Source organism: Eleginops maclovinus, chromosome 17 (assembly GCF_036324505.1).
Source record: "Eleginops maclovinus isolate JMC-PN-2008 ecotype Puerto Natales chromosome 17, JC_Emac_rtc_rv5, whole genome shotgun sequence".
In the NCBI taxonomy this organism is placed as follows: Eukaryota; Metazoa; Chordata; class Actinopteri; order Perciformes; family Eleginopidae; genus Eleginops; species Eleginops maclovinus.
Window position 1 is genome coordinate 15,380,402 of NC_086365.1, and position 25,624 is coordinate 15,406,025.

At 44.0% G+C, this 25,624-nt stretch overlaps 1 protein-coding gene across 1 annotated transcript in view; it reads right to left on the bottom strand.

The window, feature by feature from the left end:
- osbpl8 (oxysterol binding protein-like 8) overlaps nt 1-25,624 on the bottom strand; it is a 49,270-nt gene that overhangs the window by 16,326 nt on the left and 7,320 nt on the right. Inside the window, 3 exon segments of the mRNA XM_063905088.1 lie at nt 10,222-10,392; nt 10,511-10,547; nt 20,258-20,355. Coding sequence (XP_063761158.1) covers nt 10,222-10,392; nt 10,511-10,547; nt 20,258-20,302 — 253 coding nt within the window. The 5' untranslated portion in view covers nt 20,303-20,355.

Genomic DNA, 25,624 nt, shown 5'->3' on the forward strand with positions numbered 1-25,624 from the left:
ACTTACACTCCCTAACAGCCCATCTGTGCCCACTTGACAGGCGCATCTCCATGCCAACTCTGTCTGAAAAACAACTCAAGGGCAATTCACCCATTTTCTCATACCACAAAAGATTACATAACGCATCATCCCCGGCCTCGATCTGCACGTACGTAGAGGAAGCGTCACAGAATACTGAACGTGTTATAGAGTAATTAAAAGCATCTTCCTTCTGTTTTTTAACGCCTGCCATGTTCAGAAATCTCTGTACCGTGGGCTTCTCCTCACTAAGTTGATGTTATTTACTATGTTATGTCTCTCTGGGAACAGTGGCTAACATGCATCAAGCAGTGTGTATAAAATAATGAAGTAAACCAAGAGAAAATGCCACTTTTTTCACCAGATTATGATTTATCTTTCCATCTTCATCTTCCTCAAAAGTTTCCACGCCAGTCTATTTCATTCCTCTCTCTTGGACACTTTATATATACTTCAAAAGACTTCAGATATATGTAAAATATGCTTTATAATTCAGATGTTATGAAGAGGAGCAAAGGATTAAAGATGAATGAGAGTTTCAACCAAAAACAAGTGCAAGATAACTAAGTAGATCAAAGCAACTCCAGCAAGTCGTATTTGATCTCTTGGGTTTACATTTCTTTACAGTACATTTTTCAATGTGCAAATCAGCTAAATCTACCCCATGTTTCTGTGTGTGTAGATCTGAGCCGGAGAGACTGTGTGTGCGTGCGTGCGTGTGTGTGTAGCTGAACACACACGCCCCACTGCAGACTGAGTGACGAGGCTGCCTCCTAAAAAACTAGAGCCGCAGTGCTTTCCCTCTGCACCAAACACCGTGAAGAGGAGAGAGGAAGAGATGCTACGTTGATGCTCTGCCTCTGCACAATCGATGGTTTCCAAATGCATCACAACGACATGAATATGAGGGGCATTTTCACCACTAAAAAGGCACTAACTTTGTGATACTTCAGCATATGAAAAGTAACTCTAGTGCTCTTTCTGTACATGAGGAGGTTCTGGCAGTACCTCAGCCAGGATGAACACAGAGAAGTCGTGCAAGTAAACACTACAGAAATCATGGTGTAATGTGAATTATTGACATGAAATCCGCCTTATTTACACCTCCAGCTGCAGTCCTGATGTGCATTACCTCTTTGTGGAAGGCTGAAATGTTGAAAAAGCAGCTGAGCAGAACACCGTGTCTCTTAACCATGATTATGTAACTCTTAACGATGCTTTGGGACATGTGACTATGGCAACAGGTCACTTGAGAGCAACACATCGTAAGCAAAGTGGTCAGTTTACTAACTCCTCAGACTGAATCCATCGGAGAGCAAATTGCCTCGGCTTGCTGCTGATGGAAATGTGCCATGGCAACAGTTGGCTCGAAAAAAGGCAGGAAGATTTAAAGACGTCTGCTGGATATCGACTAACCAGCGCTGTACTGGGAGAAAACGTTTAGGCTGGAGACTCAGCTTATTATCTACCCTTTTTTAATGACTATTCTGCACAATCCTGATTAAAATTACACAGGAAATAAGATCTTTATCCATTTAGTGGCCTATTATATGTTAAAGTACGGGGACTGAGGAGACTTCATTCATCTGCGAGCTGCTTGGACGACATAAATCAAGAACTCTGAACCAAAACAGAACGTTTAGAGTAGTGTTGAGTCACACAATTTTAAATTAATGCATGCAATTAAAGTAAAACTGTTTAAATGGGGGTTGCATGACACAGGAATTACAGAAGCATAGTACATCAATATGTGTAAATGTAAGTCAAATACACCAGAAAACTGACGCTGCTGCTGAAAAAGCAGACTTGTATTCTTGCTCTTTTGGTTACAGAAATACAACTTTCTCCAGCTATGGTTAAGGAACAAGTATTCACTGCACTGCAGCGCCGTAAAGTTTAGGGACTTCTAAGAGTCTGGTTTAATAAAATCGAGGTCAAAGTCATGAGGAAGAAGGCAAGATATCCTGATTCAATAGGTGTAAATATGAGATTAAAAGCTCAAATTCATACGTCCAAGATGCAAAATGCAAAGTCATTCTGGCCTCAAGAAGCACTATGAGTTAATCTAATATACATTATAGCTGTACAGCGTTTCCACTCTCTGAATAGATCCATTAAGGCCCGATCAACAAATGAAATTCCTCTTGAATCAGTCCCGCCTACCAAGAAGTATTCGAGCGATCCATCATTTATGTCGAAGTGTCAACAGAGAAGACTTGCATGGTTGTGAAGCACTTTGACTGGAAAAGCACTTTATAAATGCGGTCCATTTACCATTTCGACAACACATCCAAAAGTGCTTCTTCTACACCACAATAAAAGGCAGCGATTCATAAACAAATGAACAATAAATGCAATATTACTTTTGGATTACCGGTCTTGTTTCCTGGGTCATTTTATTCTCTCGGTCTTGTTTCCTGAAGTGAGTCTTCAATTAAAGCGTTGTATTTTTATACTGCCTGCACACAGGAAGCTGGAGGTCGTTATCTCCTTTGGAAGGGATGATATTTCAAACAGGATGAGAGTGCAAGTTGGCTGCTATTTTGTGTTGATGCTCTAAATATAGTCCGAGTTCAAGTGCACCGTCAAAAAGCTGGCCTTGGCCTCGGTAAAGATGGCAGGCAACGACCTGATGTCCCGTCTCTTGGTATTTAAAGAAGGCCAAGGAGAGTCACAGAAGAAACAGACACCAAAACAAAGCACTGTGCAATGGATTCAACTTTTAGAGAGCAGGTGCAGAAGGAGATGGACCCTTACATTACCTCCTGACGAGCAGGGAAGCAGGAGTACTTTCCTCAAAGCTCCAGGAGAGAAAGACAACGCTAACAACCCCCCGTACTTCACACAACTGCTGTTCAAAAGCCCTCAGGTGAGGCTCTTCCTACACGTCTGAATGACTAGAATGAAAGAGCAGCAGAGTGAGGGATTTGTGTGTGTTACACTTGCTTTACTCCTTGGAGTCCTAAAGTGCAACTTCACACCAAAGCTGTGCTGTCAGCCGGCGCTTAGTGTCCCGTCGTTGGTGTGACTACTCTTTCTTTGAGCTGTGATTTGAATCTTGGGGATGAAATATGGAGTGCTAAGCTTCCAGTACTGCTGCAAGTTTTGACACTTACACTTCCCAGGTGTCTTAAATCACACTTTATCAGCTGATTATCTGGGCTTGTTCTGTCCAAAACCCCTTGAAAAATGACAGATGATAATAGCTGCAGTACCATCGTGGTTTCCATTAACCTTAAAGGCACTTTTGCACGTATTTCAATGTGTGTTTTTGCCTGGAACAGTGAGGAAAGTCCCCCGACTGTTCATGGCCCTAATGCAATCACATGTACATCTCTCTGGCTTCCTTTCCCTCTGAACAAAGTGTGTTCTGTTGCAGAAACTTGAGCGAAACCTCTTCCAAAGCCTGACTGACCTGTCTGACTGCACTCTCTGATGGCCTGAGCAGACCGTATTGATCTGGAGTCAACAACAGACTAATCAGACAAACAGTACTACAGATACCAATCATCACAGAGTTAAACTACACACTTCCCAGTATGGAGCTCTCCCTCACACACCCACCTGGCAGCGAGATGGGTGACAGCTCGTTATAGCCCCCGAAGGAGGCGTTTCGGATGAGTTTGCGTCCGTCGGGGTGCGGAGGTCGAAGCGCCGCCGTGCCGCCGCACATGGAGAAGCGGCGACGACTCAGCAGACCCTCCTCCTTCATCATCGGGCCGGCGGGAGGAAGGTAAAGGGAGTGATGGGAGGAGTGCTAAGGAGTCTCACAGGAAGAAGGTCGAGGGGGAATCCACGCAGCTAGTGGGCCAAAAAAGCGAATAAACCAACCGACACACACACACACACACACACACACACAGTCGCTGCTCTCCTCTGTGCTTCCTCCAGCAGACTGCCGCTTCACACACTCCCTCTCTCTGCTCTGTGTTTGAAAGCGGCTGCCTGTAAGTACTTAATAACGAATAAGCTGAGCTCCTCCTCCTCCTCCCTCTCCTGTAGACGGAGAGTAGAGCATCATCTCTGCCTGAAAACAAGCCCCTCATGGTCCACAAATCATCCTTTTCTTCTGCTCGGTTTCTACTCAGGACTTCAGATTCAGAGGGAGGCGTTTATGCTCTTATTTGTTTGAAAATTGTTTGAAAATTGGGGTTTTGATACCGATTTTCTGCCCAATTCTTCAATTTATTCCATTATTTTCTTGCCTATTTGTTCACCATGGAGGCATGCAATAAAACAAAGTCATCTTTAAGAATGTAAGGCAACACAGGAGACTCATTAGTGTTCAAATGATCATTTTATGGCCTTAAAATGTCCCTTTTTTGTCTTCTTCTCATCACATTATTCTCTTGTCTTTATCACTCAGATAACACAGCTTGTAAACTGTGACTACACACACACACACACACACACACACACACACACACACACACACACACACACACAAGCTGTATGGAGGACAGAAGGAAGCACACCCGTGTATATTACCCAGGCGTAAACCAATTACTTCCAACACCAGTTACTTATCAGGCGGACAAATAGCTGCAGGGGAGTGTGTATACATCTTTATATTGCCAGGTTTACTACGTTCAGCTTCACAGAGCTCACATAAAGGCTCCAGTGTACGGTTAAAAATGCTAAAACCAAGTCTTTGTCTGTGACCGAGCAAGGGACAAGGACTGTGAATTGATTTGTTGGCGCATATCTGTGACTGTTTTCTAAAACATGTCATCTCAGGAGTGCAACTCCAGCTGTATTTTCAGGGATATGAGGCTCAGACTGATTGACAGCTCTCTCTGTAGCTCTTCTGCATGCTTCAAGTCGCCATGTGAGGTAGTTTTTATATAAAATAGTGAAACATTGAACCTCCCAAATGAAGAATCCTTATCTTATGCCTGGAGAAACAAAGCAAAACACTTGTCTCTGAGCCGACTGATGAATACTACAGCCAATAAATCAGATTCAATGTGCTTTTATTAGCACAGGTAATTAGGATGTTCAGATCCCAGACCTCATTAACCTGCTGCAGAGGAGGAGTCCACTTCTGCTGGTGTTTGAGTCAGGACCTGGGGCGTTGTTTCAGTTATTTCCTGCAGGTTAAGAGTGACTTTTCCTTAATCCTGCCCTCACAACACTCACTGACTGGACCAATAGAGCAAATCCATCGTCAAGCACAGCGTCTGAAATGAAGGATGTCTTAATAAAAATAGCAACGGGACGAATCGTATAGCGGCGACAGAGAAGAGGTGACAGGACTTACAAGACAATATAAAGAGTAAATATAAAAGGCGTTATAATGCTTACTCATCATCCAAGGTGTGTGTATGTACAGAACCATCTGTTTGCATTACGGCGCTGCAGTGATGCATGCACTGATCGAAGTGACTCAGCTCATTACTGAAGGAATAATGCAAACTGTGGCCAAACACACAGTGATTTAGTGCAGGGAACAAATAACAGAACTTCAGTGGTAAACAAATGAATAGTGTCTGATAAATAGTCTAAAATGGGCCTTCTGTCTTCCTGGTTTGCTTCCAAGACATCCCATCCTCCCTGTCTTTAAGCCTCATGCTTTATGTCTCAGGTGAGCTGGTGCAGGAGTGAGGGAAGATCTTCAGTATGTAGTATTTTCCCATTAGATTTACTATTTAAATGAATGACATGGCTGAGAATAAATCATTTGGAGCCTTTAATCTGTCATTTGTGAACACTGATGAGACACAAAGTCAGAACCATCCTTGTTTTGTAGTGATGTAAAGAACTGGGGAATTAAGAAGCTCAAATGAACTCAAACCAGGACCACACAGCAGACGAGCTACGGCCCAGTCCCCCAGGAATGACATGAGTATTTTCCATCCAATGCAAGCGATACATGCGCCGCAGACAGGTGGTCACATCTAGTCTTACATAAACGCTGCAAAGAGACTCGGTAAGCCTTGGATTAGCGGGGCAACAAAGAGGCTTTTTGATCACTAACCTGCAGGCATCACAGTGAGAACTGGATCCTGTTTCCGTCCACATGACTGGAGTAAGAGCATGGTGTGATCTTTGTTCTGTCCTCATGAGAGCTCACACATACACACAAACACACACACACACACACACACACACACACACACACAAGTCAACAAGTTCTACCTTAGCAGTCGCCGCTCCTTTGCGCCTTGCTTTCCTTCAGGCTCACACCTCAATAAAAGGTCACCAGTAGACAGGACTCCAGTCTGCTGCACCCCCTCCTACTTTAGTTCCAGGTTATGTCGGACCGGTCGAGCCTCCGGCCGTCCGAGCAGAGCTCAGGCTCCAAGGCTGAGATAGTATCCATCACCACTTCCTGTGCAGCGTATCATCCACACATACTCTTCCTTACAGACAGTGCATATCTCCGCTGCCAAGCCATGTGCCTCTTACAGCTCAGGCCTTTAAGGGCTCAGTGAGTCATTGGATGAGAGCGACGGCTGAAGGAGGACTGCTGGATTGTCAGTGGCTCAGGGTGCAGCAAAGACCAGCCCCCGCCATGTTGTTAACCCCGTCTGACAGGGCGTAATCCCTGAGGCTGAGCTTAAATCCACCTGACCCCACCTGCACTCCGGCTGCTCTTTGCTTTCCAATCTTCTCCTACTCTTACCTTCCCTTTACTCCTCTTTAATTTATACATCTCAATTGAGTATCTCTATCATCTCCCACTCCCTGGCTCAGGTAGACGGTCTGTTTACCTGCAGAGAGACAACCAGGAGCCGGTGAAAGATGGTTAAAGCGAGAGCAGCTTCAAAGCCGATGGAGGAAGATCTGTCAAACAACCTCCCGGGTTTATTTCTGTTCTCAGTGAGTCATAAAGAGAAGAAGGAGACAGACCGAGGACCCACGAGTCTGTCTGAACACTCACATTGCAGCTACTTTATAAACCTGTGCAAAGAACGGAGTCACCAAGGGAACAATGTAAGACCAATATCTGTGACTGTACGAGGGGATTGTGTTGCAAGTAATCACTCATACACTCCTGTCTGCAGTCCTCCAGAAGTTAAACAAGTATAAGCTTCGGGAGACACAACACAACCTCCAGGACTGAGCAGAGAAGCCTGTTCAAAAGGGCTGAAAAGTGCAGTACACAGAATGGCCACTAGGGTCTAAATGAGAGTCAAGTAGACAGAGATATAGATATAAACACGGTACAAGAAAGGGGTTAATGTGTATGCAAATCATCTGGTTTAAGTTAGTAGGTACAAATGTGTGTGTGTCTGTGGTTTCAGGTAAGGAGAAAGGTGAGAATCTGGGTAGTATAATACTAATTTAAATGCCGCACTGTCTCCTTGTTTCTCCTATGAGGTGCTTCTGATATGAACGTCAGCCGGTGAAAAGTTTATGACCTCCTTTAATCTTCTTTCCCACTTTATTGATTGACTACACTCTTATGGTCAGTGGTGGCTAAATCCTGGGACCTGCAGTGTATTTTTTGACCTCCAACAGCTAAATTTAAACTCAATCCCTATGTCGCAATGTTGATGTAAGACAAAGATAGTCAGTGTTCAGCCTGAGATTTGGATCCTCGTTGAAAACCTGTCGTTTTTTCCGTAATCCTGCTGACAGACAGTCAGAGTTAGGGTTGAGGGTGAGCCAACTAGCTGCTACGTTAGTGTCAAGGTAGATGATTATTTAGAAAACTAAAACCTAACTTTGACTGAGTGAAGGTTACATCTCCACTGGCTTCCCTCAGAGTGGAAGTCAATCACAGCTGTCAATCATGTCGTCTCATCCTCTCTTTATAGCACCAAATAACCAATTAAAACTAATTGGAAAGACAAACACATTAAACAGCGTGATGAGAACAGGCTTAAATGACCCCCGTCAATACACACTGAATCTATGGTAGGAAAAGAATCTGATTATTTCCCTTCTTTGGCAGTAAAGTGATTCCAAAATGTCGACGTGACACCAGGTTTTATTGGGTTAGGAAATAGTTTTATTCCAGCAGTGACGGGCCTCCTTCAGAGAGGGTAGAGGGGTTGATTAATGATCCAATGTTATGGAAACAATCGGGGTTTAGTTGTGCATAATTATAGCACGTCGGTCATTTAGAGGAGGCACTCGTGGGAACAATCAAATGTAATTATGTTCCGACAGAAATACCCCAGAGCAATCTCGCGTCGGAGGCAGCGTCGGATCACTGTGGAAAAATACAATCGTCACGGCGGCTGTGTGAGTTTTCACAGGACTCTGACAATCCCCGTCTCAATTCAGAGACCGGCGTCATCACCTAATGACTGAGCGTCTGCAAACAAAGCAGAGCACACGCTGTCGTCGCTGTGACGCAAGACCCGGGTCGTGAAATCCGTTGCCATGGATATCCATTTTTGTGCTGCATTGAGTGTCAGAAAAAAAAGCTTTCAAGCTGTTTTACTGCTTCACAGATTCTGCAGGCGGGGTTCGGAGGGGAGGTTGATGGACAGTCTGCTTTTCATGTTTGCAGCTGCTGTATCTCCACCCGCTCCCTGAGGACTCTTTGTTATTCCATCATACTGAGATCACACCAACAGAAGTGTGCAGAACAGACGCAGAGCAGCACATAGAAGGGGCTTCAACGACTACAGCTGTGTCCATGATAACCCGTCTGACTCTTGATAAATATAGGTAAACAATACTGACTGCACAACAAGACAACAGAGGCCGGGCAGCAGGACAAGTGAGAGAGGTTGTGAGCATACACCGACATGTGAGGGCAAGTCAGACAGTGTAATGCACTAACAGTGACAGACTTATGATGTATGTTTCATGTTAGTGTGGAGGTCAGAGATGATTATTCATTGCCATGTTATGCTCACTCCCTCTTGTGGTAGGAGGAAGGCACACAGCCCAGTTAATAAAACACACTGAGCTTCAACTGAAATGCATCCATGCAGATAAGCTCAACGATACTAGACCCTAAGGGAAGAGCCAACATCTCAGCACGATGAGTCACATATTTGTAAATCAAATCACTGATTATTGGGTTGCACAAACACAGTTTCAGCTTCAAACTAGTCCAAACGAGTCACTTGGTTCTGGAAATGAAGCAGCAGCGAGTCATCTAGACAGCTTTGACATGGCACCTCTGATTAGATTTGAAACGGCTATTTGATCGATGGAAGGCAAATTAAAGCTATGAAAACGGTTAATCTTCAAGAGATTTCCAAGCAGAATATCAGAAAATGCTGTGTTGAGTTTCTCCGATATGGATGTTCCTGTTTGCTCAATTGTTGATATAATATATTCATATTAAAGTGTACTATTATTGGGTTTTGGACTGGCAAACCAGCATGTTTGAGGACATCAACACACTGGGATTGACACTTTTTTACAAATTTCTGACATTTCATATAGTAAAGAAGTGATTCATATAGAAATGAATTAGCTTATTAATGAACTAATGAAAGGAATAGCTGCAGCTCTACCTGTCATCTACATCCAAACTACTAACAGCAGCCCAAACTAATACCATTAATATTATGTATATGTTACTCTTCATCCTGCCCAGCACTGAAATCTGTAGAAACATTTTCCTGTGATGTCATGAAACCAAATCCGACTACAGGTATATAAATCCTTGAACTAAACAGATACTAAGATAAGACAGTACATGTACATCTTGCAGCAGAGGACTCACAAGGGGGCGCTGTAACACAAGAACAGGGCACCGTCAGAGCGTGGTGTGATGTAAGACCCCGGACAAGTCTATCCTTGAGCTCATTCCTCCACACTGAGCGTCCGTAAAACAAAATGAGACCATTCACCGACAGATTCAGATGACGTCTGAGGGTCACACATCTACAGTCACCCTGGTGCCTGCTGATGTATGTGGAGGTCATATACAGCAGCTTTGTGATCTACTACATATCAGAATCAGAATCCGTCCCACAGCGGGGACATTTACAAATGAAAAAAAGGCTGAAGCAGCACAAAAGAACGGGAGGATATAAACCCGATTATCCTGCAGGGGTGTGGCTGAGCATCCGTAGAAAGGGGACAGTTCGCCCCAGATCTATACACACATGTTCCGTCTTACCTGAAGTGATTTTCATCTAGTTTGTTACGGTTTGACTCGCACAGTGTTGGAGATATCTGCTGTAGAGATGTCTGCCTCAACTCCCATATAATGGAGCTAGAGACATTCGGTTTGTGGTGCTCAAATAAAAAAAGGTTACTCGAGATAATCCTCACTGGGTTTCTTACCGTGGGTGTAGCTGACCCCCGGGCTGAGTGCAGAAGGGGTGGTGACAAGCTCCCTGTTGGGCGTCTGGAGACCCGCCTCTTTCTCCTTGTCCTTGTCCCGCTCCTTCACCTGGCGCTGGCTCATCCTGCCTGGGGTCAGAAGGACGGGGTCATCACCGCTCACCACGGCAGCTAGAGACGGAGAGGAGGACGCGATGAAAGGAGAGAGGAGATGAGAGGGGGAAGATCAGACACTCATCTGACATCTTCACACAGTAGAGCATCCTTCTGTCTCATAACGCAGGCTTACCGGGGGTGGAAAGGTGCTCTTTCAACTCTGCATGGTGCTAGCGAGTGGAAAGGATAGACACAGAAATAAGAGATATTTGGGGGACACAGAGGGTGCGTCCACCATGCGTAGTTGAGCAGATGTTGGCAGTGGTGGGTTTGTAGATGGACGGTAGTTGGCAGCAGCAGCATAAACCACAGCAACACAGGACGACGACGAGAAATAAAAGAGACAAGAGACAGAAAACGAAAGAAAAACAAACATTAGTTTAACAGAAATTGAAGACACGACTGGACAGAAGGCTGGCAACAGATCGGAACATGGCAGATATTTGAGGGGGGTGGACTGACTTGACATTGAAACACACACAGTAACACACACCATCTTGCTTCCTTTTACAGTTCCTATTGCTTTGATTTAAAGAGCAGGAGCAGAAGCTCTCATCGTCCAGATGTTCCATCTCCGGCCTCACACACCTCCACCTGCTGCTCCTCAGCAGACGGTGGAAACACTTCACAGCTGGCCGACTAAGGCGTTAATCACACTGCTCACTATATCCATCCCCTGTCCTGCACAGCAGCAGCTACGTTGAAACCACTCGCACGGTCTCTCAGACACACACTCCTAATCGCTGCATCGTCAGGAGGCCATTTGGCTGAACTTCCCCCGTGTTACAAGGACCCAGCGATCACATGATGGAAATCTGTCTGGCTGATCTGACGTCACGGTCATACCTGGAAGAGCTGAGGATTGCCCTAATCCACCGTGAGACCACACACAGCTCAGTGAGGAGGAAGACAAAGGAAATGTTTGCCACTGATTGGATTTAATCAGGAAGGAGAAAGGAAAATGCTCAAAAGTTTCAGACCGGTCAGAGCCACTGTCTGAGAGGATAGACAATACTTAGAGCTGCTTACAACAATAAGGCGGCCGGATTAGGACACTGTCAACAAACGTCAGGCTCACTGTTGGTTGCGAAACACTGACCTGCAGGCGGTTTGAAGGCGGCAAGGATCACTCAACGGTTAAATCCGGCCGTAAATTGCTCTTCCAACCTGTTTGATAATGTCTATCACACTCTGTCTTTGTCTTTTGGAGATATCATCATTAGACATTTCAATTAACAATGACAACTTCCCTGATTGACAGATTGCATGGCATGGATTCTCTTAATAACGATGATTAGTTAAATGCCAATGAGTGTGTGTAGGTGGCGGGGAGAATGACATTGAGACATGAAGTGTCACTAATACAAGATATAAGATTTGTGAGGAGCAGACGGAGAGGCTGGTGTAATGAGAGACGCACTGGGATCGCTGCGTGGGGCGGGCACATATTAGCATTTGAACAGCTTTGTGACTTTGCAGGGACAATTCATCTGTGGAGGCTGGAGGGCTGGATCTAAAAGAAAGGAAAGAGCCAATTATAGAGGTTCTTTTCCAGCTGAAGTTTGACTCGTTTAATAGTTGCACACAAGAAAAATGTGCAGTTCACAACCTGGTAGAGAAACAAAGAGTCATACTCTTATCTTTAAAAATAAAATTGGAAAAAAGCTCTGTACACTGTCAGAAGTATCTCACAGTGGGGTGCAGTTGTCCAGCTTTCCTTCAGGGTAAAATCTTAAAGCTTAAGAAATAAAAAAGGTGGGATTTGGTTGATTTATGCCAACCATTCTTCCAAAGCTAGATCCTGGTGTCAGTGACGTACAAGAACAGCGGGAGATGTTCTAAATTAAAACAGGACGTGAAACAAAAGCAGATTAGTTGCTTTTTTATTGAATATGTTGGATTTTTTGGGCCTCATTTTGTGAGTCACCATCTCTGTTATGTTACCCTGTATGTATAGCACCAATATATATGCTTTTATAGTATGTTTTAGACATGTTTGGCATGGTAAAAATGGGACTTCTCACACTGTTTGATTGGCTTCTTTCTTAAATACTGTGCTGAGTATCTTATTGCGGTCTTATTCTGCCCTTTTTGAGGTTGATTAGGACAGGTCTCCATGCTTTAGTGTTCAGAAAGCTCTTTATGTTTCTCATACTGCCTGTGCTGCAGCACCTCTTTCCACCCTCTTTCTGAAACCAGAGCCCAGTCTGCTCTGATTGGTTAGCTGGCCGGCTCTGTTGTGATTTGTTAACCTGCTTAGAGATGTCCCTCTGCCTTAGCCAATCAAGGCATTTTTTAGCCTCTGTAGACCATTTCAATGCAAACCAATATAACACACTACAGGAAAGGGAAAAAGCACAACAGGGCTGCTCTAACTACATATTCTACTACAGTTTATTAAGAATAAATCTTCCCAGAGTTCCACTTATCAAACCCACAGCCACTGTAGAGTAATTACTGCAGGAACGACCTCCTTTCCTCCAAACCTTCACAGGAATCACTGCGAGCACTCGGTGCCCCTGAAGAGTGCTTACACAGGACAAAATGCCATGACATATTACATAATGTTTAAACATTACTCGCAGCACATTTCTGACCCACTTTCTATTTCGTAGCAGGGAATGAAGAGAGGACAACCACACAGAATATCTCAAGGGCACCTTTTGCTATTTATTCCGATTAGATTCAGACATGTTGATACCTGAGCCTGAATGTTGGTCTTAATGGTGCTACTCAGGCTGCTAATATAGATATACTATAGCAAACAGATCCTCTAACCCAGTGTGTGTTTCAGTTCAGGATTACATAGAAGTAAAGATGATGGAAATAATACAGAAATAGAGCAACACTTTCTACTGTAGACGCCAGACTGCTGCTGAGTCATCACAACAGCTGTTCATTGAGCCAACACTAACACAGAGAGTCCACAGCAAACACAGACAGATACAAATGTTATCATTTGATTTATATCAAGTATTTTATCCGTTTTGTTTACACACTTGTCAATCTGTTTGGTTGCTGCATTTAAATATCCCTAGATATATGTGTGACCAAAACATGTTCCTCCGTAGTCGTTTTTTAGTGTCTATCAAGGCAGATGATTCTCATAATGATGATTGAACACAATCTATTGACATTCTTAACAGTATGTAAGCTTCCCTGTATCTTTGAAAAGGCACAGAGCAAACCTTAAAGCTTTGAAAGAAGTGAGAAAAAAATGTAATAATAAAAAGGCCTTTCGTGCAACACTATTCTCTAAACAGAGAAGCATTCATTTGTATAGTTTGTTCTTATGATCACATTTAAATCTGTGCAGATCTAAAAATTATCCTAATGTATGAACATCTCTTGCAAAGTAATCAACCATAGTTACAACCTTATATTTGTATTGCAAAGATGAATTATTTGCAGTCAGGAAGCATTGTGCTAATGCTAAGCTAAGCTAACGCCTCAGCATGTGGGCTTTGAATTAAAATGATGTTCTCCAGATATGGGTGCAGGAGGACAGAGAGGAAATCTGAAGCCTTGTATGGCCTTACAGGAAATCCATAAAGAGATAAATCTTAGCCGCAGGGAAAATTCTGACACGAGAGCAAACAGGACCAATCCCCCGGGATTTCTGTTTTTCATCCCCTCTCTGAATCCCGGAAATAAAACCTCATGAAGTCACCTGACATGTGTCTGCCGAGCGAGTACACGGACTGAAAGATGGCTGTTGTTTTTAAGATGAGACATTTCATCTTGTGTTTAATCTTTCATCAGGAAGTACCGGGGGGCCTGGGGGGGGGGGGGGGTGGATATCAGCTCAACATTCGACCTCACGGGCTGCAGACAGCATTTCACTAGACTGCAGCATTTCAGCACCTTTAAAACAGGTCTGTTTCATGGGCCCCACAAAGAGAGGAGTTTCAGGTTCATCACAGCAGGGGGCTGACCTTCTACCTGTCTTCTGCTGTTCCCTTTAGTGTTTACTTCCTGTCTGTCTTCTTCTGATGTTCCCTTTAGTGTTTACTTCGTGTCTGTCTTCTTCTGCTGTTCCCTTTAGTGTTTACTTCCTGTCTGTCTTCTTCTGATATTCCCTTTAGTGTTTACTTCCTGTCTGTCTTCTTCTGATGTTCCCTTTAGTGTTTACTTCCTGTCTGTCTTCTTCTGCTGTTCCCTTTAGTGTTTACTTCCTGTCTGTCTTCTTCTGTTGTTTCCTTTAGTGTTTACTTCCTGTCTGTCTTCTTCTGCTGTTCCCTTTAGTGTTTACTTCCTGTCTGTCTTCTTCTGTTGTTTCCTTTAGTGTTTACTTCCTGTCTGTCTTCTTCTGTTGTTCCGTTAGTGTTTACTTCCTGTCTGTCTTCTTCTGCTGTTCCCTTTGGTGTTTATTTCCTGCGACATAGTGCCAGTCTGGTAAGTCTTTAAAATACAGAATGTACAATAACTCTTGTTCCAGAATATATGTTTCACTTAGAACAGAGTAGTTTTACGTTACAGTTCAGCTACTTTAATTTAAATAATTTGTGCCGTGTTCCAAGACTGAAATTGATCATTTTATTGCTTGTTCAAAAGCGACTTCCTATCCTGTTGTAGCGAACATTATCAAGCTAAAGTCCAATAGCCTCCACTCAGGCTAATATCTGATTACCCTCACTCGGCCCCCCTGTGCTGCAGGACTCCTGCAGAGCCTCTTTTGTGGGATATCAAACAAAAACACAACCATTCCTGCACAACTGTTGTCAAGTAACTGCATCCCATACCCAAGGGCCCTCACTCCAATTAGCAACACAGATAGTCAAAAAACTAGGTAGCAATTAAGAACCTTGATGGCTTTTTGCTGCTTTTAATTGCAGCAGGTTTTAAATTGGTCTTCCATTAACTAGCTTTTGTGTTTCTATTATGTTCTCAATGTTGTGACTTCTTCTGTTGCAGGGAACCAGAGAGCCACCTCCGCTCTCTGTCATTAGCCTTGATTAGAGCCATGGCTTGGCTTTCAGCCTGCAGCAGTCCACCCAGTTCAGACACTTTCAAGGATCCCTCTTAAAAAACAGGGATAAACTGTGCCTAGCAACTCTCCACCGGGCTAATGGAAGCAGCATGATCTGCGTTAGGTATACATGAAGCCCCAGAGAGTGGCACTGAATGTTGGCCTTTATTCACTGATGACACAACAACAAGCTGCACCTCACAGTACACTCTGTGTCCAACCAGCCTCAACACAGTATGAATCACATCTTCAGTTGACACACAGTCACACATTTGCACACTCATGTTTCCTGTTTTGACAGTCAACAGTGTCACAGTTCAGTTATAGAGAAAGAGGAAATGCGTACCGTATGTCAGTCGGCCGAGGGAGGTGCGCTTGTCGCTGCTTCTTGGACAGACTGAACCTGGTACAACAAGCCACCGAGCTCAGCCCCGTCTCTCCACACACACTCACACACACTGAAGGGAGGAGACAAGGCGAAGGGAACAAGCATGCAACAGAATTCAAGCCTCTCTCTCTCTGATGCTCTTCCCTCTTTTCTTCTCCTCCTACTGTTGCTGTCATGTATATTTGTAAGATCATTGGCATGTCTTTAGTCTTCCTCGGCTTTTATCTGGCCTCAAAGCACTCATCATGTTTCCTCTCTCTATCTCCCCATCCATCTCTCTCTTTTTGACTACAGCGCAACTCTTCTCAACATTCAGACCAACATCCTTTCACACACTGAAGAGCAAAAGCCACACAACCACAAAACAAGCAAATCGAGTGTTTAGTTGCCTTAAATTGCTCTGTGTATCACTTTAGCCCAGCTACTGTAACGTCCTCATGCACTTGTTGCACCAGTAAACCAAGGCGACTGACCCAATCTCCCAGGCCATAATGGAAAATTATCACAGAGGGTGACGCATGCATGACTCAGCCGCCCTGTGACCTTTTTATGGGCCCAATAATGCAAACTTAAGTGCACTCTGCTGGGTTACGCTATCATTAACCTGCAGAAATGTTGCAGAACACATGTTGAAGAGTTTGTCATTACTGTACACTTATTCTCCAGAGGTTGATTATGACTGCATAAACACACAGGATTCAATCTGCTTTAAATCTGTTCTTCCAAAGATTCACATTTAGTGTAATTCCAATCTCCCCTCAAGTCAATTTAAAGCCACTGTTTGCTTTGTCGTTTGCCAGGTAAATTATTTTAAGGATGTGCTGGTTTATATCTAGTCTACCCGACAACAGTCCAGGAAGTGACTGATCCCGGCCAAGATATCGCCTGGCTCACAATTCCTCATAACAACACAATGTGGAGCCAGAAGAGAAGTGGTAGACATCAAAAAACCATATTCTCTGAGTGGAAATCGTCTCATTGTTTCTGTAATAACGAGGAGTCTAACGCTGAGAGACAGGACTATGATTCACATCATGGGAAAGATAGGGGAAAAGATCTGCATCTGGGCCAGAAAAAGGCATGTTCCTGACAAAGGAGGGAAGTAACCCAAACTTCCATCAGAGAGATTGAAATAGTAGAATCAAAGAAACAAAACTGCATCCATCACTGTCAGGAATGTAAAGCTCTTTGCTTCGCTTTTGAACACTGGCCTTTTTAATTAGACTAAAGAGCTCAGCTGCTGGCAGGAGACGCCTGCAGAGAGTGATTTATGCTGTGACTCTGACAATGTTTCAAGTCATAAAGCATCAATTTATGGTAGTGACCGTGGCAGCGGATAAAAAACCCAACAGTTATTTGGTATTTTTTCTGTGAAAATGCTTCAATTCAGTGAAATACTTTCAACTGGGCCATAACCATGTTATCAAAGCAGCGGATAACCACACGTTATTTTAAGTCTACACTTTGTTTTCATGCCTGGAAGGAAAACTTCACATACATATATAATTCAATAGCTTCTATAGTGTACATTTATGTGATCGACCGGTCTATATAACGTAGGACTATATAGAGCATCCACGCATGAGACAGCGTTAAACATTATCAGAAGTGCAGCGGCCTGTGAGCCGACACCCAATACATCACCCTGCATAAGCCATAGGAAGTGGATACTCCAGGAGGGATGTGTGTGTGTGTGTGTGTGTGTGTGTGTGTGTGTGTGTGTGTGTGTGTGTGTGTGTGTGTGTGTGTGTGTGTGTGTGTGTGTGTGTGTGTGTGTGTGTGTGTGTGTGTGTGTGTGAGCAGAACAAAGAGCTTAATGTGTTTTAAACAATCCCTTCAGGGGTAAAAGGCAATACTTTAATGGATCCAGTCTACAGTATGTGATGCTGTATGCCACCTGCCTCGTTCACTCCCCGTGTTAATACATCTTTACCACCTTCATTACTGCCCTCAAATCAATAACCCCCCCCCCCCCCCACAACTCTAATAGCATACATTTTTCTGTTAGGGTTAGGGTTACCTAAAAGGCCAGCTAAGCCACAGAGTACCACCCTGCATTTCCTGTTTACTCGGTGATAGACATTTGTGGTGAGAGTGAGTTAGCAGCCTGAGGCCAACCTGTTATATGCAGAACCATAGAAATCTCAAGGATTTTGTACTGAACTGAGTGTTTTCTTTGCTGCCACTGTATACTTTTATTCCAGTACAATTCAAAGGGAAATATTGTATTCTTTACTCAGCTACATTTATTTTACAGCTTTAGTTACTTAGAAAATTAAGATTGTTGCATCGAAAGGAAATGAGCGTATGGAAACATACACCAAGAAAGAGCTTTAAATTCATAAAGCACCTTAATAACAAGTAGTTTTATCAGAATAAACATAACTTTATACCCTTTATTCCCATGCACATGCCCCGGTAATCCTGCAGTTTATTCAGAAAGATCGCCAAATCCAAAATAGCATGACATCACTCTTCCACTATGCCAGAATGTAGGGATCTTTTGCAAGAATATAATTGGACATTCCAGTTAATCCAAGACTTAAATGGTGCAAAAGTAGCATTTTATTGCACGGGATGCAACTAGGGTTTCTTTTCCTTATGAAATCATGTGCAAATACATTTTGTTATATCACTAGTTTGGTAGAGAAAGTGTCAGCCAGTCCGTTCCACTCACTCCTTTGATGTGCTAAAGTACACTGGATTATTTTGATCATGAATACCAGCATGTAATACGATCAATTTGAATAAGTAATAATCTAATTATGATCTCCCCCTTCCTCATCATCATTCCCAGCCACGTCCGACCTACTCTCAGATCCGGTTCTCTTTCCTAAGCCTCCTCAAGTCTATTGTTAAAATACACATAAGCCGTCTATGCGTCTTCCTTTCCCCTCTCTATTCTGAACAGCAGGTCACCGGCTCTTTCCTTATAGAATGTACAAAGTAAACGAGAGCTGACTGGCAGCCATAAAGCTTCCTGAAGCGTCACGAGGGGAGAAGCAGCAGACACCATGGCGGGTTTCCCACAGCCTTTCATCTGAGCCATGCTCTCCTCCAACAGGCCCTCTAAGCAGAGAGCGGGATATACCAACACCACTAAACATCCCATAGTCTCACACCTTCCTTACACGGCAGTCACTCAGAACGTCAGATCAGGTGATAAAACCAAGAAGGTTTATTGGGATATCGCAGAGGTACCCATAAATCAAAATCCAATTTAATCAAAACGGACAGCTTTCCAAGGGAAACCATAAACTCTGCGACGTAGCTTTCAAACCAATCAGTGGTTTAATTATGCAGCCACTCAAACAGGCTCCGGAGAAGGCGGGGGGGAATTAGCTTGCAGATATGGAGTGTTATTAAAACTCACTCCCACTCTCAGCTTCTAGCTCTGCTCCCATGCAATCCCATTGTGTGTCATTGTCTGTCGAGGCCTCTGGGAGGGATGGCCGGCAGTTATCACCCCATTTATCTGCAGTTATAATTGCCCTAAAGCTGGCGGCCAAAATGGCTACTGAGGATTATGATGAAGGTGAAATGAAAAAGCACAATCGCAATCCAAGGAGATGAGGAGAGGGAAGTGATATTAAGGTGGGAGTGGACAGGAGGGGCTACTGGTTCCCATCAATGCTCGATCACATATGATCCTGCATGAGACAATAAGTGAGAGTATCATTTTCTCCCAACTGGTTTCATATCCTCTATGGGCTCAGATCGACCCACTGTTGCAGGAGGATTGATTTTTGCAGGATTTTTGTTTCCTCCAACATTCAGACAGCACTTGCTGACTTCTGATAAAAGCTGCAGGGGCTCGGCTAGTTCAGTCTGCAGAGTGGCAACAGAGCGATGTGAGTTTAACAGGAAGGAAACTGGAAAACAGAACAGTAAATGACATTATGAGAGGCCTCTTTCATCACCACTTCCTCTCCAGTGAAGGAGTCTTAAAAAACTGCGTGACCTTTAATTATCTGTGTCCAGAGCGAGTGTATCTGTCTCAGGGGTTTGGCGGTTTAATGCCAAACCTACGTTGACTCCCGGCAGGGCTTATGCACCTTTATTACATCTATTTTGGAGATATGTTTTACTCAGAACTGCATGTTGTGTTTAAAGAGTGGGATTGGGACACAGAGACAGAGAAAAGACAAAGCGCTGTGCCAAACCCAGCAGAAGACACACACACACACACACACACACACACACACACACACACACACACACACACACACACACACACACACACACACACACACACACACACACACACACACACACACACACACACAGTCCCATCACCGATGCCAGCCGGAAACAGGAAGTCTCTCAGCGTTCAGACTATACATAGAGGTTGAGTGAAGCCCAGCAATTACCAGCGGCAGGGTGGGTGGACTTAAGGTTACTTTCAGGATCTTTAGAACAAATGCCCAACTCTCCTTTAGAAATAGCAGCGTGTTGGATATCTGGTCCATGTGAGACATACAGTACGTGTGTGTGTGTGTGTGTGTGTGTGTGTGTTGACTCACCAGAGTTTTCTCAGGCTCCTGCTGGGACTCAGAGGACGACTCCATGGTTGTGTTGATCCAGAGTCCGGCCTGTCAGCGCTGCTCGGACCGTTGCATATCTGTCAGAGAAAGAAGAAGAGAGTTACGTAAGGACTAAATGTTTGCCCAAAACACATTCGCTACAACACATCGTGGTTGGGTTAGTTTCTCCCTCTCTATAACCATGAACGTTTAGCACATGTTGTACTGTACAAATTGTACATTTTAATTAAACAAGAGTACATGTAGAGTATTGTACTTTATTCTGTAGATAATCCTTTGATGTATGGAATTTCTACTTGGGATAACTTTATATTTATTTTTATTTGATACTATCCATCCATCCACCCACCCACCCACCCATCCATCTGTCCATCCATCCATCCATCCACCCACCCATCCACCCATCCATCTGTCCATCCGTCCATCCATCCACCCTCCATCCATCCATCCACCGTCCATCCATCCATCCATCCATCCACCCACCCATCCACCCATCCATCTGTCCATCCGTCCATCCATCCACCCACCCATCCATCCATCCATCCGTCCATCCGTCCATCCGTCCATCCATCCATCCACCCACCCATCCACCCATCCATCCGTCCATCCGTCCATCCATCCATCCGTCCATCCATCCGTCCATCCATCCACCCACCCATCCATCCATCCATCCATCCGTCCATCCATCCACCCACCCATCCATCCATCCATCCATCTATCCATCCATCCATCCATCCGTCCATCCGTCCATCCATCCACCCACCCATCCATCCACCCACCCATCCATCCACCCGTCCATCCACCCATCCATCCACCCATTCATCCACCCACCCATCCATCCACCCATCCATCCATCCATCCACCCATCCACCCACCCATCCATCCATCCATCCTCCCCCATGCACTGAAAAGCTGTAACATTGACTTTATTAAATATATAATTTCACCATGAATGTTTCAGGTTGGTTGAAAGCACAGATATTAAGTTGAAGCTACATTTTCATAAGAGTATTGCTTTCATCTTCCCTTACAGCTGTGTGAAATCTGGTGATGTAATACATTTGATTAGTGTCAGGTTTGTCAGCGTGTATGCGTCTGATAATTATCATTCAACACACAATCCTCCATCAAAGAGCCCTTGAAGGGTCGGACTCAGTAACCATGTGTTCTCCATGCAGTCGCTGTACCTGCACAGAATAAATTACGACACTAACCCCACGGTTCACCACCGTACTGCCAGCGATCCAAACACCGCTCTCAGTCCTCAGCACGAGTTCACCATCTGGTAATTACACTCTGCGCTTTTGAGCAGATTATTTTGGGCGGAGCAGTTGTCTGCCAACATGTGGTTGTCCTAAAAAGGCTTTTGAGATTATAAAGGATAGCCACTTTATCTGATTGCTGTTTCAAGAGGACATTTAGGACCAAACTGAGACACACTATCGATCACTGGGTCATAGGAGAACCTTTCTCTTGACTTTAAACAGATCTATATTTTGAGTTATGTTTTAAAATGCATCAACTGAGGTGTTGAAATGGGAATTTAAAGCTTAACTATTGGGGGCTAAATGGTTCAGTTGCACAATTAAGTTCAGATTAATAAAACAACCTGTAGTGATAGAAGAACAGTATGTAAAGTGACCTCTTTCCTGGATAGAAAATAGAAACAGAAGTACATCATTGGCCATGCTCGTCTTCATCCGCTGCACTGAGACCAACAGTGTTCTCATGATGAATGGTTCAGTCCAATCTGAGCTTTATAAATGTCTTGAGGGGACATGGAGAGGAACTACTGTAGGAAATACGAAGAGACTGAGGTGGTATTGTTCTGAGAAGCAGAGGTGGAGGTACAGATCCTGAAGCATTGACCAAACTTCTTTATTCCAGTGAAAGTAAAGATGTTTGTGCTCTGAGATGTATTTAGGTAAAAGGGAGGCATAACTACTAACTGTTTTATGGAGTGAAGCTGGTAACTGGACCTCACTTCATACCAATAGAACATTAAAGAACTTCTATTTCAAAATGTAATCCTATCATTGTCATACAGACACCCATCGTGTTTTCTGTATGACATTAGGTTGAAGTAGGCGTGCAAAGCTCCACCAAATGGAGCAGAAAGTACAGGTATTTGTGTTAAAATGTAAGGAGTTGTAAGATAACTAGTGAAACTACCAGAGAGATCTACTTAAGTACAGCAACACAGTTTTGTACTACTTCTGCTCAGAAGCAGCACTTGGAAAGGAAGACACTGAGCAACCTAAAGAGAGTACATGAGTTTCTTTAGAGGTTCCAAAAGGAAGTAAAGCTTCAGCAGACTCTTAAAGACACAATTAGTGCCTCACATCAGACGGAGGACAGGAGGACACGCTGACAAAAAGAAGGTCACATAATCCCCCCACCGGTCGCTGTGCTAATCTAATACAGGAGCACTTGATTCGGCTCTTGGCTCCAGCCAGCACACACACTTCTTCTGGCCTTGACTCTCAAGGACCCGACAGATGCTTTCCAACTCTTTCTCAGAAACAGGCTTTAGCAATCCGTGACTCAGCAGCGGCCTGGCAGCAAACGTGGGAAATCAACAGAGAAATAAAGGCTGATGACTACAGGGCAGGTTTAGGAGAGTAAGAGATGGACACTGTCTTTGTAATAATGCTGAAGAAGTGCATTTTTACACATTTTCATTAATATTTTGGCTTCTTTCTGAAAACATGATGCTTCCTGCCCTTTGGTGCACATTGAACGTCTCAAGGTTGGAAAGGCTTGATTAGAAAGCGTCTTGAAACATGGATTTATGTTGTGACACCCACAGATCATCTGATTAAAGGCCAGAGTGTCACAGAAAATCCACTCTGCTACTACACTCATTATTTTTCCTACCACACTTTACTGACCCTTCTCCACTCCGCACACGCTGGCCCATAACACTCAGTTTCAGCCGCACGACAGCAGCGTGCCAGCTGAGAGCTTTGTGTCACTGCCAAAGATAGAGGGCAAACACACAGGGAATCCTAAAATGTGTGGCTTGGCAGTGGCCCTTAAACAAGGCGAGAAACACCTGCAGAGGGGTTCCTCCACGGCGCCAAAAGATAACCGGGTGGATAGATTTTCAGGCGACACACTCATCAAACGTAACGTCAGGTTCTAGAGCGTAAACACATGCACACCTGCAAACCAAACAGGATCTCAGGAAACTTGGGACTAATGTGCACCAAACCCTGTGTCTCTGAGCTGCATATTGGTGGATAAATGGATGGATAAAGGTTCCTGTGCTCAACGATGACACAGAATCCCTGGCATTAAGCACAACTGAACTCCCACAAAGGTTATTTATGTTCCTCTGGGTCTTGCTGGATTATTATGCAATATATACAAAAATAACCCTTTTTCTCAGCGGTTCTAAATAGGATTTGATTGCTTTGCAGAGCGCTTTTAATTAGGAGTGCATATGCAACTATGAAATATCGCATCCATCACAAAGAAGTATGCGTTGTTTATAAGAGCACGTTGTTTAACATGGAATTGGTCAGGTTGAAAATAATGGGATTTGGGATTACTTGTTGCTCTTGTTTTGAATGTGCAGCAGTGAAAAACCTTCTCTGTGATTGTTTTCAGATTAACAATAGAGCTCAGCTGAAGGGCAGGCAAGGATAGCAATCATTTCAGCAGCCTAAGCTGATTGAAGGGCTGCTGTCTGACAGCCGGAGACGTGCAGAGGATCGCAACCGCTGCTGAGTGCTGGAGGAATGATTACATGTTGTTAAGTGAGATACACGGTGCCAACATGCTGGAGGAGAGATGAAAGCATGAGATTGTAATGTCTCATGCTTCCCTGATATTTATAACCACGTCAATACAATTCAAACAGCCAGGCACAGCAGATTGTACTTTGGGTTTTTGTCAGACGATTCAGTCCTCCTTCAACACTACCATCTGAAGCGACTGCCAGCCGCTCTGATCACTCTGAAAAAGGTCTCTATTGCCTCCACCGGTGCCAAGTGTGATGAAGCTCATAGCATCATCTCCAACCACCTCATTTAAAGCAAATATCTCTCTGAGTACATCTTGTTTATTTCATCTCGAGCGTGAAACTTGCATGCAGCTGTCTCGTGCAAATCAATCAGCGGTGAGGTTTACTCCGACTGTCGTCACTGACGTTGAATTAGAAAATCAAACATCAGTGACTGTGGGAAACCTCACACAGTTCCTCAAATCTGTACAGAAACTGGTCAGGTGTGTTTATAAATGTGCGTTCAAACCACAGATTGTTTACGGCATGGTATAGATTCTACCTTTTCTTTATGTCTATAAGACGTTGTTTTGAGTGTGGACGGAGCGGCTACGATGCTCGCTTATCCTAGCCTACAGTTGTTGGTATCTTCCATGGTATCTACGTGGGGATAAGATAAGTGGACGCTTATCTCATCTGAGTAATGCAAAGCGAAAACTTGCTGCGCCTTTGGTGTGAACGCACCTTAAAACTTGCAATTAATTAACGAGGCTAAACTACACTTGAAATGTAAACATAGCATAAAACACTCAAGCCGTTTTTTTAATGACTGATGATTTAGGTAATTGTTGAGTTTAAATGGACCCTGAAGTAGAAGTTAAACACTTCCCATCACATCTTTGGGGCCAGGGTCTACACCTACTTCTTTAATATAGCACCTTATGTTCCCACATGATACAGAATCTCTTTCTCACTCACTAATTTGATCCTTTTCTGTGGGAAATGCCAAGTGGACTTCCAGCAACAAGTTCAAAAAATCTGTTTTTGGCTTCTATATGCAAAAGGTGATGCGGGACATTTAATTTGATCGCTCCGAGGGGCTAAATGGGAGCGCTGATGAGCACGATGAGAGCTCTGAACTCCTGCGGTGTCAAGGAGAGTGTGTGATCTTGGCTGTTCGATCCCTTTATAGACAAACACTGCTCACTAACGTACAGCACGAAACAAGCCCTGCCTCAGAGACAGAGAGGAGAACCAGGCAGAACTACAGAGCAGCTGAAGAAATGTGTATGACGCACACAGTGCCAGTTATCATACATTATCATATGTGTGTGTGTGTGTGTGTGTGTGTGTGTGTGTGTGTGTGTGTGTGTGTGTGTGTGTGTGTGTGTGTGTGTGTGTGTGTGTGAGATGCCTCTTGCATAACAGAAGAGAGGCTGAGATGGCAGCACAATCAGCCTGAAGATCGTTGGTGTGAGAGGATTTGCAGGCATCACAACCGAGTGAAAAGTGCTAAGGTCACAGCGGCAGACCATATTCCTGTGACCCGATTATGACCTGTGAGAAAAGGAGTTCATGGGGGGGGGGGGGGGGGACACAGCCTGAGCTGGAGGATGAAT